Source organism: Artemia franciscana, chromosome 19 (genome assembly GCF_032884065.1).
Source record: "Artemia franciscana chromosome 19, ASM3288406v1, whole genome shotgun sequence".
Lineage (NCBI taxonomy): Eukaryota > Metazoa > Arthropoda > Branchiopoda > Anostraca > Artemiidae > Artemia > Artemia franciscana.
Genome location: NC_088881.1, coordinates 30,678,288 through 30,698,812, shown reverse-complemented (window position 1 = coordinate 30,698,812; position 20,525 = coordinate 30,678,288). Strand labels below are relative to the sequence as shown.

Here is a 20,525-nt window from a genome sequence, read left to right as displayed (position 1 = left end):
AGATTTTTAGATTTTTTAGTTTTTTTATTAGTTTTTAGTTTTTTTTTCTTTTTAGTTTTTTTGTCCCGGTCGTCATTTATATCCCCCTGTTTCCCCCGGTGTCCCCGTTGGTTTTTCTCCTTTATTTTTTTCCTTTTTTTTTCTTTTTTAGTTTATTTAGATTTTTAGATTTTTTAGTTTTTTTATTAGTTTTTAGTTTTTTTTTCTTTTTAGTTTTTTTGTAGTTTTTAACTTCTTTTTAGTTTTGTTAATTTTTTTTTTTACTTATGTCCTGGTCGTCATTCATACTCCCTGTGTCCCGGTGCTTCCCGGTGCTTTGTTGATTGCTAATCGAACATTCCTTTTGTCCTGGTCGCTTTCTCTTTGAGTTTCGTCATTTATTTTTTTCTTTTTTAGTTCTTTTAGTTTTTACCTTTTTTAGTTTTTTTTAGTTTTTTAGATGAAAATTTTTTTTAGTTTTTTCCTTTTTTTCTTTTTAGTTTTTTATTGGTTTTTACCTTTATTTTAGCTTATTTTTCAGTTTTTTCCTTTTTTTTAGTTTTTTTTTATTTTTTATTTTTTTTAGTTTTTTACCTTTTTTTAGTTTTTTTAGTTTTTTTAGTTTTTTAGCTTTTTTACTTTTTTTATTAGTTTTTAGTTTTTTTTTGTAGTTTTTGCCTTTTTTTAGTTTTTTCAGTTTTTTTTTTAGTTTTTTATTGGTTTTTACCTTTATTTTAGCTTATTTTTCAGTTTTTTCCCTTTTTTTTAGTTTTTTTTAGTTTTTAGTTTTTTTCGTTTTTTACCTTTTTTTTAGTTTTTTTAGTTTTTTTAGTTTTTTAGCTTTTTTATTTTTTTTTATTAGTTTTTAGTTTTTTTTGTAGTTTTTGCCTTTTTTTAGTTTTTTTAGTTTTTTAGCTTTTTTATTAGTTTTTAGTTTTTTTTGTAGTTTTTGCCTTTTTTTAGTTTTTTTAGTTTTTTAGCTTTTTTATTTTTTTTATTAGTTTTTAGTTTTTTTTGTAGTTTTTGCCTTTTTTAGTTTTTTCAGTTTTGACGTCACCTGATCCAGTTTTTTCAGGTGACGTCACCTGACACATCCATCCACACATCCACAGACAGACAACTTATTTTTATATATATAGATATATATATATATATATATATATATATATATGTATATATATTATTTTGATTTCTCTATCCCTACTTTATTTCTTTTGTGGAAATAAAGTGTTTCGCTGTATTTAATGTGTTTCACTGGCGGATTCTGGGGTGGGGGATCCTGGGCCCCCTCCTATATTTTTGTGGTGCCCCTCATTCCTTGTTTTTTTTTGTTTTTCATTATTTTTTTAAATGAATTTGTCAATATGGTCGATTATTGGCACCCTTGTCACATTGCCCCCCTCCCAAGATTTTGCTCTATATCCCCCTGTGTGATTTTGTAACTTTTTTACTCATTACTTATGCTTCTCGATATTCAGGGAAATACATGAATAACTAAATATATTGTCCATTTTGATTCAAATAAAGCACTTAATCAAACAGTTCGTGGTAACGAACTGTATTAAGGAGCGACCCGGCTCAATAGTAAACGAAAATCTAAAATTTTGATTTTGATTAAAAATTTTTTTCATTTTGATGCTAAAAGATACATCAAAAGAATCGGATTTTTATGCTGATTTTAAATATATAAGTTTCATCAAATTTAGTCTTTTTCATCAAAAGTTACGAGCCATATTGCCTTATTTTGGAAAATATTTTGCTTATTTTGGAAAATAGGTGGAAACACCCCCTAAAAGTCATATAATCTGAACGAAAATTACACCATCGCATTCAGCGTATCAGAGAACCTTATAGAAAAATTTCAAGCTCCTATCTACAAAAATGTGGAATTTCGTATTTTTTGCGAGACTTTAAAGCACTAATAGAAACTGGAGCTGCCACACTCATTCCCCCAAGGGAGGGGCTGCAAGTTACAAACTTTGACCAGTGTTTACATACAGTAATGGTTATTGGGAAGTGTACAGACGTTTTCAGGGGGATTTTGTAGGTTTGGGGGTGGCGTTGAGGGGAGGGGACTATGTGGGAGGATCTTTCCTTGGACGAATATGTCATGGGGGAAGGGAAATTCAATGAAAAGGGCGCGGGATTTTCTAGCATTACTAAAAAACAATGAAAAATAAACATGAAAAGTATTTTTTCAGTTGAAAGTAAGGAGTAGCATTAAAAATTAAAACGAACAGAGATTATTACGCATATGAAGGGTTCTAAAAATACTTTAGCATAAAGAGCGAGGTATTTAGGAGGAGATAAATACCTCTCTCTTTATGGTAAAGTATTTTTAGTAATTTCAACTATTTATTCTACGGCCTTTCTGATTCAGGGATCATTCTTAAAGAATTGGGGTATTAACGAGGGGACAAACCCCCTCATATACATAATAAAAAAATAAGAAAATAAAAGTTTGTTACGTAAGTTAATTCTTAAATTACGTATATTTTTTTACTAATGAAAACGTTCGTTAAAAATTAAAAGTTCTAGTTACCTTTTTAAGATACTGAAAAATTGGAGGGCAACTGGGCCTCCTTCCACACCCCTTATTTGTCAAAATCGTCTGATCAAAACTAAGAGAAAGCCATTTAGCCAAAAAAAGAATTAATATGCAAATTTCATTGTAATAATTTATGTGGGGAAAGCCTAAATCAAACATGCATTAATTCAAAAACGTACAGAAATTAAATAAAAAAAAACAAGTTTTTTTTTTAATGAAAGTAAGGAGCGATATTAAAACTTAAAACGAACAGAAATTACTCCGTATATGAAAGGGGCTTTTCCTCCTCAACGCCTCGCTCTTTACGCTAAAGTTTGACTCTTTCTCTTAATTCTACTCCTTAAAACAGTAACAAACATTAGCGTAAAGAGCGGGGCGTTGAGTAGGAAAGTTTTAATATCGCTCTTTACTTTCATTAAAAAAAAATTTGTTTTTTTTATTTAATTTCCTACTTAAAGCTAGTCATTTTAGCTCATCTGTCGAAACAGCTGTTTTTGCGTAACTTGTAAGACAGCTCTTTTTTTTTCTTCTTTTTTTTATAGCTCATATCTCTTAGAACTAATTTTTTTATGGCACTTGGTATTAATCAAGTGACATATAGCAATCGCAAATTCTGTCGGTCTGTCTGTCGGTCCCGGTTTTGCCACCTTAGGCACTTCCAGGTAAGCTAATTTGGCAGGCATATCAGGGACCGGACCAGATTAAATTAGAAATAGTCGTTTTCCCTATTTGACCATCTGGGCGGAGTGGGGGGCCAATTAATTCGGAAAAAATAGAAAAATTGAAGTATTTTTAACTTACGAACGGTTGATCAGATCTTAATGAACTTTGATGTTTGGAAGTATCGTGTCTCAGAGCTGTTATTTTAAATCCCGACCGGATATGGTGACATTGGGGGGGATTTGGGAGGGGAAAACCTAAAATCTTTGAAAACACTTAGAGTGGAGGAATCGGGATGAAACTTGGTGGAAAAAATAAACACGAGTCCTAGATACATGATTGACATAACTGGAACGGATCCGCTTTCTTTGGGGTAGTTGGGGGGGTAATTCTGAAAAATTGGAAAAAATTCGGTATTTTTAACTTACGAACGGCTGATCGCATCTAAATGAATTTTGATATTTAGAAAGATATCGTGTCTCAGAGCTCTTATTTTAAATCCCGACCGGATCTGGTGACATTGAGGGGGTGTTGGGAGGGGAAAACCTAAAATCTTGGAAAACACTTAGAGTGGAGGGATCGGGATGAAACATGATGGGAAAAAAGCACAATTCCTTGATAGATGATTGACATAACCGGAATGGATCCGCTCTCTTTGGGGTAGTTTGGGGGGGGGGTTAATTCTGAAAAATTAGAAAAAATGAGGTATTTTTAACTTACGAACGGGTGATCGGATCTCAATGAAATTTGATATTTAGAAGGATATCATCTCTCAGAGCTCTTATTTTAAATCCCTACCGGATCTGGTGACATTGGGGGGGGGGAATTGGGAATGGGAAACCTAAAATCTTGGAAAACACTTAGAGTGGAAGGATCGGGATGAAACTTGGCGGGAAAATAAGCACAAGTCCTAGATACATGATTGACATAACCGGAACGGATCCGCTCTCTTTGGGGTAGTTGGGGGGGGGGGTTAATTCTGAAAAATTAGAAAAAATGAGGTACTTTTAACTTACGAACGGGTGATCGGATCTCAATGAAATTTGATATTTAGAAGGATATCGTGTGGTCAAAGCTCATTTTAAATCCCGACCGGATCTGGTGACATCTGGTGACACCCCAAACTCCCCAGTTTGGGGTGGGGGAACCTAAAATCATGGAAAACGCTTAGATTGGAGGGATCGGGATGAAAGTTGGTGGGAAAAATAAGCAGAAGTCTTAGATACGTGATTTACATATTTGGAACGGATCTGCTCTATTGGGGGTAGGGGTTAATTTGAAAAGTTAGAAAAAATGACTTATTTTTAACTTACGAAGGAGTGATCGGATCTTCATGAAACTTCATATTTAGAAGGATCTCGTAACTCAGATCTCTTATTTTAAATCTCAACCGGATCCAGCGTCATTGGGGGGCAGTTGGGGGGGACCAGAAATCTTAGAAAATACTTAAAGCGGAGAGATCAGGATGAAACTGGATGGGAAGAATAAAAACCTGTCTAAGATACGTGACTGCCATAACCGGACCGGATCTGCTCTCTTTGGTGGAGTTGGAGGGGGGAGTTAATTTGAAAATTGAGGTATTTGTAACTTACGAAAGGGTGACCAGATCTTAATGAAATTTGATATTTAGAAGGATCTTGTGCTTTAAAGCTCTAATTTTAAATTCCGACCAGATCCTGTGACATTGGGTGGAGTTGGAGAGGGAAACCGGAATCTTTGGAAAAAGTGAAAATTGGGATATTCTTATCTTATGAATGGGTGATCGAATCTTAATGAAATTTGATATTTAGAAGGAAGTCATGTCTTAAGAGCTCTTATTTCAAATTCCGACCAGATCTTTTGACATTGGGGGGGGGGTTGGAGGGGGAAATCTTGGAAAACACTTGGAGTGGAGGAATCGGGATGAAGCTTGGTGGATAGAATAAGCAAATGTCCTTGATACGTGATTGACGTAACCGTACTGGATTCGCTCTCTTTGGGGGAGTTAGGGGAGGGTTTCAGTGATTTGGCGAGTTTGGTGCTTCTGGACGGGCTAGGACGATGAAAATAGGTAGGCGTGTCAGGAAGCTGCATAAATTGACTTGATAATTTTGTTTTCTTAGATTCGACCATCTGAGGGGCTAAAGAGAGAGAGGAAAAATTAGAAAAAATTAGGTATTTATAACTTACGAGTGGGGGATCGGATCTTAATGTATTTTGATATTTAGAAGAACACATCGTGTCTCAGAGCTCTTATTTTAAATCCTGACCGGCATTAAGCCTCTGATTTTCCTTTTAAATCAATCTATTGATTCTTAGAATTTTGGTAGAGCTCATACCATATGAGCTCTTGGCTCTTAGCTCATCTTGCCTCGTCACAAGTGCCATATGAACTCTTAGCTCTTGTTTAGTACTACCCCTCACTTCAAAACGTTTAATTTGATTTAAACGCTGTCTTGATTGATTTCATTCGCCCTGTCAGCAGCATGGTCGGCTTTGATATTGCAGCCAATCATGGTCTTTGAAATTTTAGAAGGTTGCCAAGTCATACCGGTTGTCCAATTATAGCCGGCTTTCCAAAAATGAACCACCTAAAAAAAAAATTGCTGCTGACAGGGTGGATGATTTTACTCAAGATTCGATGGCATTATTCGATGTCAGCATAAATGCTGCTGGTAGGGTGATAAACCTTCGATGGCTGCATAATTGCTGCTGGCAGGGTGTTTTATGCCAGCAGCATTAATGCTGCTGGCAGGGTGATAAATATTTCTTCCTTAAACGAAAGTGCAAATTTGTCTTTAGTCTCTGGTAATATCGTGGCATTTATTGCAGACGGAGAGTCAAGAATTGGCCGAGACAGAATTTATATCAATGGACGACAGTCAGCTCTTAATGCTCGGAAAAAAAGCCATAATGAAATCCAGCAGAAAGTTGGATGGGAAAGTAGTAGAAGAAACAGTCGAATCAACAAACATAATCTCGACAATGCCGGAATCACCCGATTTAAAAAAGACCAAAGCTGTGGTAAGATGACGCTTCAATTATTATCGTTAATTTTATTTTTAATTAATGACTAAATAATTATTATTGATGATTTGTTAATTACTATTAACTAATTACTATAAACTATAAACTAAATATTATTAACTATTAACGAAACATTATAATATTATAAATATTATAATATTATTATAAATTAATATTATTAATTTTAAATTATTATTAATTAATAATATTTAATAATAATTTTGTTATAATTTACAATTTATTATTAATAATTCATTATTAATTAACGTTATTAATTAATATAATATATATTATTGTTATAAATATTATAAAGTTGTTTTAAGATGACGCTTCACTTATTATCGTTGATTTTCTTTTTGATTAATGATTAATTAATAATTATTGATTATTATTTAATCACGATAAACTAATTAATAAAATAATTTTACTATTAATCATTATTTTTACTTTAATCTAAATGTAACAAGGTAATTTAACGGGACAAGTAGTTCGATGTACAGAAATAATTGAACACTTTATAAATTTTTATTTCAATTCTGGAACTTATGCATGAACAAGGGTAAGTCTTAGGAAGAACAAGATAGAATATGAGATTCTTGGAACGATATTTGTATCTTTAGAAAAAGTCGTAATCAAGATTTGAAAAAAAACTTAATGTGCAGACAACCCCCTTGTAACTGGACCCTCGTGCAACTGAACCCCCGTGCAAATGAACACTCGAAAAATTTTCAGGGGACTGATGATTTTCAAGGATTGATATCTAACTTTCTCATCTGACTCTCTATAAGACTTCAAAATATTGGTAGTATCAATCTTCTGAACACTACTCCGGCTTATACAGTCTACCTGATAGGAAAAAGTAAAAAATCTTCCTAAAACACATAAAAAAAACGGAACTGACATACCGAGTTCTCAGATCGATTCTCGTGTCTCGAGTATCAAACACTGGGCACAGACCCGATTGAAAGAAAATCGAATGCCTTTAAAAGAACGATCCCAAGATCATAGTAACCAGAAATCTAAAAACGCGGTAAAATAAACGGTTAATTGAAGAAGAATCTCCACCTGAAGGCTATTCAAAAATGGTAAACATTATTGTGATTCGTCTTAATGATAAAAATTGTTTGCAGAAAGGAATTTGTGGAAATTTTAAAAAATAGCCTGAAACCCCACAATTTGATGTCGGATAATGTAAACTGTAGTACAGGAACCCCTATAGCTGAAAACTCTATTTAAGAAAACTACAGTCCCCTCTATAATAATAGATATTTAATAGAATATACAGATAATAATATAATAGATATAATAATAGAATAATAAAAAAATGCACTTTTCACATAGGCTTTAATAATGTAATGACCTCTTTTTTCTAAGAAGGGACATGTCTCGTTTTTCTTTAAAATTTTCAAATAATTAAGGCTGATTGTAATTCCATAACGTGATGCTATTCTTTGAAAAACTCCATTGATTTCAATGGCCTATTTAAGTAAAATTTGATTGGTCTATTTCAAGCAACTCCTGGCTCAATTTCACCCTTTTTTTTCTTGTAGACGACAACGTAATCGAGAATTTGCAGTAAGGTCTCTTGTCGCAATTATGCGGTGAAACAATTTTCAGCCTCCATTATGGCCGTATCCATGATTTGTATTCGGGGGTGGGGGGTACAGAAAACTTTAAAAACATATCAAAAATTTGCTTATATACGTTTTTGTTAAGTTCCTATGAGCCGGACAAAATTTTTGGGGAGTTCAAACCCGCTACCCCCCCTCCTCTTCGTACGGCCTTGGCCTCACCTGTATTTTGAAAAAAAAATATCCCTAAAAGTAACCATTTATTCAGCAAAAGGGTAAATTTCTCTTGTATCAAAGTAAAACATACGAAATAAAAACATACTTTAATTGAGCAAATCTAGCGTGAAAAGGCTGGTATACACAGATTGATGACTTCCATTTAGCCCTCGTTGTAGTGAAATTGGGATCTTATGTAATTTCACCACAGAGATAGAAAAAAGAATAGAGACCGTAGGGGGAGGAGAAAAGTTTGTGTTTTCCTTCAATATTTTGAATGAGAGTGCCCAAAAATGGGGAATTATCAATGAAAAATCCCCCCATATAGAATATTTTTTGAAATCTAGAGGGGGGGCGGGCATTTTAGCACATCTTTGGGTATAGAATGCACAAATTAACGTGTTTTATTCTTCTACTTATCCTAAAATGTCCAAAACTTTGACAAATGCAACCCACTGTAGATTTTCGAGGATTATTTTGATGAGAACATTCTCTTCTTTTTTTTCAGTTTGGTATAAGAATAGTACTGGTATACATGTCCTAAACTTTAGAGCGTTAGTATATGCTCAGACATCTAGGAATTATTCCATTTATTTACTGGTTTCAAACCAGATTTTAGCTGTGGGGGAAGTTGAATTAAGTTGGTTTCGCTTTCAAGTTGTATGGGAAGATCCCAACGCCCGGGTATATTACATAGGCCAGGAAATTATGCCAAATTTCACTGTTTGATTTTGTCGTTGACCCACCGTCACGCTAAATTAATTTTTTTTTAAATTATAGTAATCTCGAGACTTTTAATTATTCTTGTATCATCTCAAGAATTGATTTGGGTATTAAGTTGGAACTTACAGAGAATGCTTAAAAGGGAAGATCATCTCACCAAAAGGAATTATTTGCAAACTACTACTACTGCTGCATTTACTACTACTCCGACTTATATTGATGCTACTTGTAAGGCTAAAAGCACTCAGAGGAAAATATGATAACTTACAGGTTATCGAAAGGACATATCAGCAATGTCGTAGGAACGGCTAATTGTATTAAGTTGAAACCTCTAGGACTTGACGAGAGGAATGTTCTGCTGATCAAAAGGCAATATGTTAATGCTTTTACTAGTAATATCAGCACTGCTACTGTGACACTAATACAATTACAACAATTCGTCTCCGAATTTCACGGAATTTTTGCATTTCAGTTCTTTTAGGGTCTTTGGTACGGCCTAAATTCCTTTTCAAATACAGCTCATTCTAAATTTTACGACGTAAATACTTATGTAGGTTGTCTCTCTAAGCAAAACTACTTTTAGGACACACACCTGTTATTAATTTTTTCATAGTATGCCCTTATCTTTTTTTATAATTGAACAGCAATTTGGTTTTTGATTCCTATTTTTATCCTTTTCTTCACAGATAAAACGAGGGTCATTTCTGTCTTTCAAAGAAGACGTATTAACACGACTCGCTGCAATTTCTAAAGGTAATCCAACAATTGATCAAATTGGTAAAAAGGGAGGCACCTCCAAAGCCAGCTGCGTTTTCGCTACAGTAACGCCACCTGCCGCCAAAGAAGCAGACAAACGGAAACAGGTTTACGTTAGTTGTTTTCTATCTAGGACCTTATAATATGGTTAATCCAATCTGTCAAGGCAGTATCCAGGGAGGGAGGTACTCAGTTTAACCTTCCCCCCAAGATTTTCGTCTGATTCATAAAAAAGCAACAAAATGCATATAAGCAAATTTTTGGATGCGTTTTTTAAGTGTTTTTTTTACACTGTTTTAGATTTTTTTTTCAGAGGGAGGGATTTTGATATGTTGAATTATTTCATTGTCGTCGTAAGTGCATATACTGATACAATCTAGAAGAAATTAGACATTCGGAAGTGGTTGAAAAAGGTAGTATAACAATTCAAAAAAAAATACAAGACATACAAAGATACAAGGATACAAAGTTGGGTACAAAAAAGTTGGCGAGTTGAGGAAAACTACCAATTGAAGATTAAATTTGAATTGTAATTAAAAATTACAATTCAAGAGTTAATTTTGATTCTTTATGTCAATCGTGGCATTTTTATTACAATTCCTCATACTTGGACATCCGCCCTTTCAACAGTCAGGGTAGACGATGCAATTTTTCCTAAAAGCAAAAAAAAAATATGTTAAGTGAAGCCTCAAAAGGGTAATTTAAGGCCAGAATTTCATAACTTCCCGGAAGTCCTTTGTAGCAATTTGGAGAAGAGGCGATACCCAAATGTTCTTCTTTATTTCAGGGAATGTATAAGGACTATAAACAATGTCTGTGGTCCATAAGGGTATAGAAACTCCCCTCTTATTGCATATACATTTTGAGTAGAAAGCGGAACGAAACATTATTGCGGTTACTTTAGTTTTTATCCGACGAAAGTATTATATTTCTGCTAACTCAAAGGTAATTTGTTGCGGGCTATGCTTAGTTTTTTTCAATCAATGGAAAGGCAATAATGCTTAGACACCACTTAGATATCATATATTGATAGTTTGTTATTATGTATAATAATATAAAGGTTTATTGATGAATGATTAAAGATTCCCAAAGATTGTGATTTTTGGCATCCATTTGGTGCCAAATGAAATATGGTGGGTTTAAGAAGAAGTTATAAGGATGGATTTAAAGGAGAAGAATTGAAAGATTTAAAGAAGGATTAAAGGAACTCTATGGGAAGCAGAGGTGGTTTTAGGGGGGAATAGAGGGGGCACTTGCCCTAGGCGCAAAAATTTTAGGGGCGAAAAATATGATATGATATAATATATTTTAACGGGAGAGCGGGAACATTTAACTATCTTGAGAGTGCCAAATAAGATTGCTCGAAGTTCGATTTCCTTAACATTTCTGTTGAAGCTGAAACATTTAAATCTCTGGAGAGCCAAATAAGATTGCTCGAAGCTCGATCTCTTCAACATTTCTGTTGAAGCTGAAACTTTTAAATATATAAAGAGCCAAATAAGATCGCTCAAAGTTCGGCCTCCTCGACATTTCTGTTGAAGCTAAAACATTTAAATATCTGGAGAGCCAAATGAGATTGCTCGAAGTTCGATCTCCTCAACATTTTCTGTTGAAGCCGAAACATTTAAATATCTGGAGAGTCAAATAAGATTGCTGGAAGTTCGATCTCCTCAAAAATTTTTTTGAAGCTGAAACATTTAAATATCTGGAAAGCCAAATAAGATTGCTCGAAGTTTGATCTCTTCAACATTTCTGTTTTAGCTGAAACATTTAAATATCTGGAGAGTCAAATAAGATTGCTGGAAGTTCGATCTCCTCAAAAAAATTTTTGAAGCTGAAACATTTAAATATCTGGAAAGCCAAATAAGATTGCTCGAAGTTTGATCTCTTCAACATTTCTGTTTTAGCTGAAACATTTAAATATCTGGAGAGCCAAATAAGATTACTGGAAGTTCGATCTCCTCAAAATTTGTTGAAGCTGAAACATTTAAATATCTGGAAAGCCAAATAAGATTGCTCAAAGCTCGATCTCCTCAACATTTCTGTTGAAGCTGAATCATTTAAATGTATGGAGAGCCAAATAAGATTGCTCGAAGCTCGATCTCCTCGACATTTCTGTTGAAACTGAATCACTTAAATATATGAAGATCCAAATAAGATTGCTCTAAGTTGGATCTCCTCAACATTTTCGTTGAAGCTGAGACATTTAAATATCTGGAGGGCCAAATAAAATTACTCGAAGTTCGATCTCCTCAACATTTCTATGAGTGAGAAGAGAGTTTACAATATAGTTTTAAAGGAAGAGCGGAGAGATTTAAATATCTTGAAAGTCAAACCCTCGGAAACACCAATAGAGGGTAAATTTTCAAATTTAAAAAGGTCCATAGATATGCACAACAATTTCTGCTTGTATGTTTCGGTAAAAATTTGGTATCGTATAATTGACCAAATATAAAATAAAATAATAAAAGTACTGCTAATACACCTTTTTGACAATCTAAACGCACATAGTATGTTTTGATTTCATTCAATATCCTGGGTTCAATAACACGGGAGTAAACGGATTGGGCCAATCGATTGAACTTGCTTGGTTCTAAGGGAAGTGTAAATCTATGTTTAAAAAAGGTTAAATACCGTTTTTGGAACACTGAACTGTACTATTCGGGTGGTGGTTTATAGCTGCGCGTTGGACTTGTAATCATGTGTCTGCAAGGAAAGGGGTTCGAATCCTGTTGTCTCTTATTTATTGGTTTGGTTCAGGGGCCAGTGGTGTAACTCTGTAATCTCAAATGTAGGTGACCCAGCTCTAAATGGATACATGAAGAAATCTGGGGAAGATAAACAGAAAAGGTGTGTGAAAGTACGAAATGGCTGCTCCCTAACCTCCTATTGCACTTTCTGGCTGAAGGGCCATGAAACGGAGACCAGCGTCGCCGGTTTGGACTATAGGCTGTAGTGCCATATTATTTACCCTCGCTTTTTGAAGAGTGGCATCAGCGGGGAGGAGGGACATTCCTTCCCCCTGATTTCAAAAAACATCTATTTGGCTATTTTCATTAAAAATGTCCTTTTTTGATATTTTCATTGGAAAAAATCGGAAAAACTTCCTCCCCTAGATTTTGAAAAATCTATTTTGTCCCCTTCTTCCTAATGATTTCGTAAATTGGCGCTACTGCTTTTGGATCACAAAACCCCAAGCGTTCTCGCGCAACAACTTTGTTCATGCTTAGAGAAATACCAAAAGTGCAATTTTAGTGTTTAAGCCCTCTAATTTACGCCACTTAACACAATGCCGTTCGAATTGCGGCAACCGAGTTGAATATTGGTGCTGGCGTAATCTCTCTTTCTATGCCTCCGCTTTTTTTTACCAGAGTTTTTGTTATGCAAATATGAATGTATTTTTATTTTTACAGGATAAAGAAGAAGCAACTGGCTCAACGCCAAAACGTGCCAGAGTTGTCAAAAAGAGTGAAAAGCCATCTCAAGTAAAAGGAAGGCTTAGTAGTATATTTAAGCACATTCAAACATAGTATTATGTGAATTAGCATTAGCATACGATCGAAGCTCAGGCTACGGGTGCCTGCTTACAGTTTTATAAATTAAAATGAGATTGCACAGTTTTCCTAGGGGAGGTGTTGACGTGCAAACCTTTGTAGGTTATAGTATTGTATCAATGAGATTATGATAACAACGGTGATGGTAACAAACACGAATATACCACCGTGATTGTTTTTTACCTTTGCCATCTATGTCAATCATTGTAGTTCATTTAGTCATAAATTTCGGCGTTGTCAAAGTCTCAGTCTTGGGTCAAAATCGATGGTCTTCAGTTTCTTACCGAAATTAAAATTTTAGCTTGATTTTGTCTGAGATTCTTGGTCTCTGGTCATAGTTGGGCTCGTTCTTGGTTTATGGCCAAAAACTGAAACTTCCCGTCATAGCTAAAAGCTGAAACTGCGAACTGAAACCAAATAGCCGAAAACTAAAACTGAAACCAAATAGCCGAAAGCTGAAAGTGATAACTGAAATCAAATAGCTGAAAACTGAAACCAAATGGCTGAAAACTGAGGACTGAAACCGAAAAATGAAAACTAAGACGTCTATCTTAGTTTTCATCGTCGTTATCACCACAAATAGTCTCAACAAAGACCTACAAAACTATCCACCTCCCTTGGGCATAATAGTGTCGTACTGTGCTGTTTCCATTATCAGGTTTCCCTTGCCATTAAATCTCCTAAATCCTATTCGGACTGCCGACGGGTTATATTTGATATAAGAAGGATTGCGAGATTATTGTTCAAAGCAAGTTTTTGACGTGCAATTTTCTTTTAAAAAAGATGGAATTTCCCCTATAAATCTAGCATAAATTTGTTTTTTATTGGGTGGGCGAGGGGATGAATAAAATAAAGTATGTGCAAGCGTTTGCTAAGACAGATCACGATCTTTTTTTAGGTAACTTTTAACGTTAGTATACATGTTATGGACTTGTTTTAATCATCATAGGAGAATTCAGCAAAAGAAGTGTCAATTTTAATTTTTTGCACATTTTATAGGTTTTATAGTATCATCTAAGAAATATAACTCGTTATTTCCGACTTCTTTAGTTTTAGATGAATCGAAGGTTGGCAAAATAGTAGACCATTTTAAACAAATTATGGTGAATTGCCATCTGAAATTATGTGAGCCCTTTAATCCATACATTGTATATCTATTTCTTTAAAAAAAAAACCTCGAGAGTAAGAAATCGATGGAATCAGATTACCGACGCATCTTACTTACCTCTGGTTCCCACTGCTGCGTCAATCCCGACACGATTTTTTTCTGGCGGAACAGACGTACGACAGAATCGGATGGAGGCTCACACAGAAACGCAGACTTTTGCGTCACTGCGACAAACTCTAGAATGAAACTCTAGTCGTCACTGCGACTCTTTGTCGCAGTGCGTCATGTCGCAGTCGTCACTCACTCTTTGTCGTCACTGCGACAAACTCTAGAGTTGTCACTGCGACAAACTCTAGAATAACTTGGAATAAACAAGTATTACTTGTATTACTTTTCAATCAGCTCCATGACTTTGGTTATGATTTATTATATGACTTTGTTTATAAAGTTGAAATTATTCAACGCCTCTGACATTGCAGCAAAACGGATGGTTTTGTGTCGTTTGTCGTACGATTTGTGTCATTTGTCGCATGTCGCAGGATTTTGCGCGAAATCGCAGCAGTGGGAACCAGGGGTTAACCACTAAGGTTCCTGCGTCGGCTCTGCAGTGTGTTGCTCCAGCAAAGTTCGATCTCTGGGTACCGTATTACCAAGCTAAGGTCAAGCCCACTGCGCCACTACAGGACTAAAAATCCTCTCCGGGGGGAGGAATCGAACCTTGGTTTCCCATGTGATAGGCGAGTGTTCTTATTATTGTTCAACTGGAGAGAGCAAGAAAATGCTTGAAGATGAAGTTAGAATGTAATAATTTCTAAATGACTATCATATGTAGTATATTAGGCTATATTACGGTAAATTATAGCAAGTTTATAGTAAAACTCAATTTTGTAACTGGAACTTACTTTTGTATATTCTTTCCTAGCTCTTTTTTTACGAATTGGAAAAGATCATAAAAGTCACAATAATTATACTAATATGTACTTTTTAATGCAATTAAATTAGTTAAAAGCATCAACATTTATAATAAAAATTCCATGAGAAATATACCTAGTCTAGAGATATAAAACAAAATCCTTCTTTGAGGATGGTATGATAAGAACCTAATATGTCTAGGAACAATAGTTGGAACCTCCAAGACTAATATGCTTATAACCTAAAGATATTGTTCAGGTGATGTCCATGAACTCCATTATTGGTTTTATCTATACGTGTATGGAGCCCATAATCCTAATTAATTGGATGGAGGACAAGACTGTATCCAGGGGGATAAAGGATTTAACTCCCCCCGCACCGAAATGTTTGTCAGACTCTTAAAAACGTAACCAAACTGCATATAAACTAAAATTCGATGTATTTTTAAAGATTTTCTTTGTAACCCCACTCCCTGGGAAATAATCCTGAATACGGCCTTGATGGTCAATATGGATAAGATACACTTCATTTCTTGTTTAAGGTACCAAGTGAAAATAAATTCTGAATGCTTCAATTGGCTATGTGAAAGTTACCTAGCAATATGGCGGTAGACTACGTCTTTAAAAAATTAGGAAAATTTGGCACTTCGATTTTAATGAAATAGACCTCTGTTTTGCAACTATGCAGTTTTAGATAAAAGCGGGAGACAGTTTGATAAAATAAACGTTGGTGAAAAATAAGCAAAAAAATACGCTGAAGTTATATGGCACCAAACTGCTTAGCAAGGTGTATCTTCCCAAAGCAGATGTAACTGTCTTAGCGAGTCAACAGGTGGTCAATGTTTGAATTTTCCCGGATAAAAAGTGTTGCCCAATTTAAATAATTGGGAATGGCAATGGTTGGCAATGTTTCTTTTTTTGGCAATGGTTTTATTTGTTTGTTTTGTGAATGGTTTTACACTTTTTTCCAGAGTATGAGTAAATTATAAAAATAAGAACTGGTGCTAATGTCGACAGAAAACCCATCAACGTGATTCAAGGTCAGGCAAAACTTAGCTTTTTTTTCAGTGTAATAGTAAGATTATTTTAATGATTTTCATAAGTAAAATTAAGGCAGTTATTTTTTATGCCAGTTCCCGACAGAAAAAAGATCACAGAGCTTAAAATTTTCAATTATACCAAACACTATTCTTCTTCTTCATTCTGAAACATGTGATTTTGCGACTAGTCGAAAGTTACAACTTACAACAGGGGTGGCCAACCCACGGGGCGCATGCGGCCCGCTGTAAACATTTTTGCGGCCTGCAAGATTCATCACACGTTTATATTCTGCGCGCACATTTTAGAACATCACAGATTCGATGTTTCACTATTAACAATGCTGTTTATTGATATATATAGCCCAAGTATTATATTATTATGTTGTATAGCCCAAGTATTATCGATGTATAATGTTATGCAAGTAGTTATAAAAACAGCGAATTACGTTCGATCACATGCGCATCGACAATTTAATTATTTTCTGAAAGAATTAGATTTTGAATACAGTAACGTTGTTTACATCGAGTCAGATGGTTAAGTCGTGGAAGATGTTTACGGTAATTTTATCAGTTACGAGAAGAAATTGATTTGTTTATGAATGCCAAACAAAGTTATGTCCCAGAATTAAGAAATTATGAATGGTTATTGGGTTTATGCTTGTTAGTGGATATTGTCAGCAAACTCAATGAATTAAATAATATCAATGAATTATAACAATAACTCAAAAAATATAATTCTAATAACTTCTAATATCAGAATAATAACTGACTAATAATAATATCAATGAGTAATAATAACTCAATTAATTAACTCATTGTAGGAAAAAGAAAACCTCATAATCGATACATCTGAGCATTTCAGAAAAAATTGCTGTTATTTGAATCACAATTGAAAATTAATAATGCTGACCACTTTCCATTGTTGAAAGAATTTAAGAAATCAAAAAGAACAATTATATCAAATATGCGAAAGAAATAAGAAAACTTGCAGAAGCTTTTGAAAGCCGATTCAATAATTCAGAGTGAGCAAAATACACTAAAATATTGAAATATATTCATCTCCTTTTCATGTTGAAATTGAGTCTGTCCCAGGATATCTTCAAATGGATCTGATTGACATTCAGTGCAATAATGAATTAAAACGCATGCTTGAAAACTCAGAATCAAAATAGATTTTTTTACATTTACGTCACAGAGGAAAAATTATACAATTTAAGAGATTTGGCACAAAAAGTTGTAAGCACTTTTGGTTCAAATTACACCTGCGAATTATTTGTTTTTTTGTTTTTTTTTTTTAAATGAAATTGACCAAACACAAAACACGCTCAAACATAACGGATGCTATCCTGCAACACCAATTACGATGTGCAAGGACCCAAACTGAGATCGACTTTCAAAAGTTAACTGAAAAAGTGGAGAAACAAATACTGCACTAGTGGAATAAATAATTTTTCTATGATTTTATTTTTTTATTTCGTTATTTTTAGTATTATATATTTTTTACAATGTGCATTTAGTATCATTATTATTATTATTATATTTTCTATGTTTATATGTAAAAATAACAGTAAACATAATTAGTAAAAATTCATTATTTTTCAATTTGTCACTCCAAAAAATATATCTAATAGATCTAAATCTAATGGGGGTATATATAATTTTATATGCGGCCCGCGGATTTATGAGGCATTTCCAAAGTGGCCCACAAGATAATTTGGTTTGGCTACCCCTGACTTACAACAAAAGGACAAGGTACATATACCTGATTTGTTTGTTTCAAATCCATTCACTGAGTCAAACTTTGAAGGAATTTAAATTATTTATTAATTTAAATTATTTATTATTTTAAATTATTATTAATTATTATTATTTTAAATCATTTAAGGAATTAAGAAATATTTTTTCTTAAGAATTTAAACTTGTTAAAAAGCTCGTGTTCCTATTTTTACATGGCTTGTGTGCCTTTTCAACGAAATTTTCCCTATAGTAAACGCATAGCAGTTTCAAAAATGTAATCCGGTACAAAATGTGCTAAAGCTGATAAAGCTGAATCTGTGCTATCAAATAATAGCACAATTTGTCGTGTGAAGTTGAAATATTGAAATCCAGAAAATAATGTATAAAAACTTGTCTAAGGAATATAAACCTTAAGTCTATTGGTGTAATTGACTCGATCTATTGAAATTGGAATTCAACCTGTTGAAAATACTTGAGAACTAGTGCAGAGTATGGGTAACTTATAAGAGGAAAAACTGGCGCTAGTGTTGCTTAAAAAAACATCAGCACCATCTAGCGCTTGGCCTCACTTGGCATTTTTTCAAGCTTTTCTGTCAGGAAATGAGACCACAACACATGTTTTACCAACTTCCGAAATTAAGCTAATTATTCTCATTATTAGTTTGAGAAAACTACCAAACGCTAGATGGCGTTGAAGCTTCATTCATCGACACTAACGCCGGTTTCCACTCTTGTACCCATACTCTTTGAATTAGTGATTAAGATGGTTGAAATACCTAATACCCGGTTTTGGATCAACCACAATTCTCGATTTTGCTTCTGGTTGGAATATTTTCTGCTCCCAGACTCTTAACACCCCTTTCTTCAAACCAATTAAAGAGAATAATTTTATTTCTTGCAAGCCAACAGAAGAAACTGACTTCATTCCTCAAAACCAATGAAAAAAAAATTCTTCGTTACAGTTACATAAATTACTTTCATTCCTTCAAGTCAATTAAAGAATCAATTTTATGGGTTCAAGCCCATTGAAGAAAGTAACTTCATTTCTTCAAGCCCAGCCCATTGAAGAAAGTAACTTCATTTCTTCAAGCCCAGCCCATTGAAGAAAGTAACTTGATTTCTTCAAGCCCATTGAACAAAGTAACTTCATTTCTTCAAGCCCACTGGAGAAAGTAACTTAATTTCTTCAAGCCCAGCCCATTGAAGAGAGTAACTTCATTTTTTCAAGCCCATTGAAGAAAGTAACTTCATTTCTTCAAACCAATTGAAGAAAGTAATTTCATTTATTCAAGCCCACAGAAGAAAGTAACTTCATTTCTTCAAGCCCAATGAAGAAAGTAACTTCATTTTTTCAACCCCATTGAAGAGAGTAACTTCACTTCTTCAAGCCCATCCCATTGAAGAAAGTAACTGAATTTCTTCAAGCCCATTGAACATAGTAACTTCATTTCTTCAAGCCCACTGAAGAAAGTAACTTCATTTCTTCAAGCCCATTGAAGAAAGTAACTTCATTTCTTTCAGCCCAGCCCATTGAAGTAAGTAACTTCATGTCTTCAAGCCCATTGAAGAAAGTAACTTCACTTCTTCAAGCCCATTCCGTTGAAGAAAGTAACTTAATTTCTTCAAGCCCATTGAACAAAGTAACTTCATTTATTCAAACCCATTGAAGAAAGTAACTTCATTTCTTCAAGCCATTTGAAGAAAGTAACTTAATTTTTTTTTTAAACTTGATTTATTCACTCATTCTTCATTTATAGAAAAAAACTTCAGTTATTCAAACGAGCAAAAAAAAAATTCCTTCTTCAAACCAAATAAAGAAAAGAACTTCATTTATTCAACATATAAATACATTTATTATCCATGAATGTTTCTGCATTCGATACGAATACAGGAAAGTAACTATATGATAAACTGTCCTTCATGAATATATGTGACGATACATAAACACCCAGAATACACGTGATAATATTCTTGTAAAAAAAAGATAATTTTTGAATTGCAAAGATTTTTAAGATTTTCAGGTTATTGTTTTGAATTATTTTAAAAATGGAAGAGGTCCGATAGGACAATCCCTATTACTGAAGAAAACTTTTTCCACTTCTTCTAAGAATGAGACTTTTATTTCACTCTCATATTTTGGCGATGAGATCTCAGCGACTCAGGATTTATGCTACACGCTTAATCCAAATATTACGCCAATGTCGTTTTCAATTTATAATGTTTATTACATTTCTCTGATTTCATGATGATCAAATTAATAAACGCCTGACATAATAAGACTAGTGTGTATGAGGATAAAAATTGTGACAATTGTCGTTGTCAATTTTCAAATTGACATTTTCATTTCATTGACATTTCAAATGAATATTTTGAAATTCAAATTTTCGTTGTCAAATTATGACAATTTTTGTTGTTTTCAGTTAAACTGAAAATAATAAAACAAAGCGGAGTATAGATAATTTACTGTTGCTCTAAAAGGAAATTGAAGTAAGAAGTTTCCACAGCACTAAAGAAATTGCTGCAATATCGTCACTTTCAAACCTAAATGTCGGGTCTGACATTTTCACGATTCTGAGATGATTGCCAGAAGATATTTGCCAAATATACCATGTATATCAAAAGATTTGAAGTATATTTCGGAGGATAATAAAATATGATATACGACCTTTCAGCATGACAACAGTAATATATCGCCTAATCCATGAATTAGATTTGA

General features: G+C 33.8%; 1 protein-coding gene across 5 annotated transcripts in view; it reads left to right on the top strand.

The window, feature by feature from the left end:
- Positions 1 to 14,054, top strand: part of LOC136039547 (claspin-like) — an 88,136-nt gene extending 74,082 nt beyond the window's left edge. For 4 of the 5 annotated variants that reach the window (XM_065723376.1, XM_065723373.1, XM_065723375.1 and 1 more), the window contains exons 15-17: positions 5,999 to 6,190; positions 9,390 to 9,572; positions 12,873 to 14,054. In XM_065723376.1, coding sequence (XP_065579448.1) covers positions 5,999 to 6,190; positions 9,390 to 9,572; positions 12,873 to 12,989 — 492 coding nt within the window. In that variant the 3' untranslated portion in view covers positions 12,990 to 14,054. The remainder of the gene's footprint in view (positions 1 to 5,998; positions 6,191 to 9,389; positions 9,573 to 12,872) is intronic. The other variant, XM_065723374.1, reaches the window with a different exon arrangement.
- Positions 14,055 to 20,525: the final 6,471 nt, after the last annotated feature.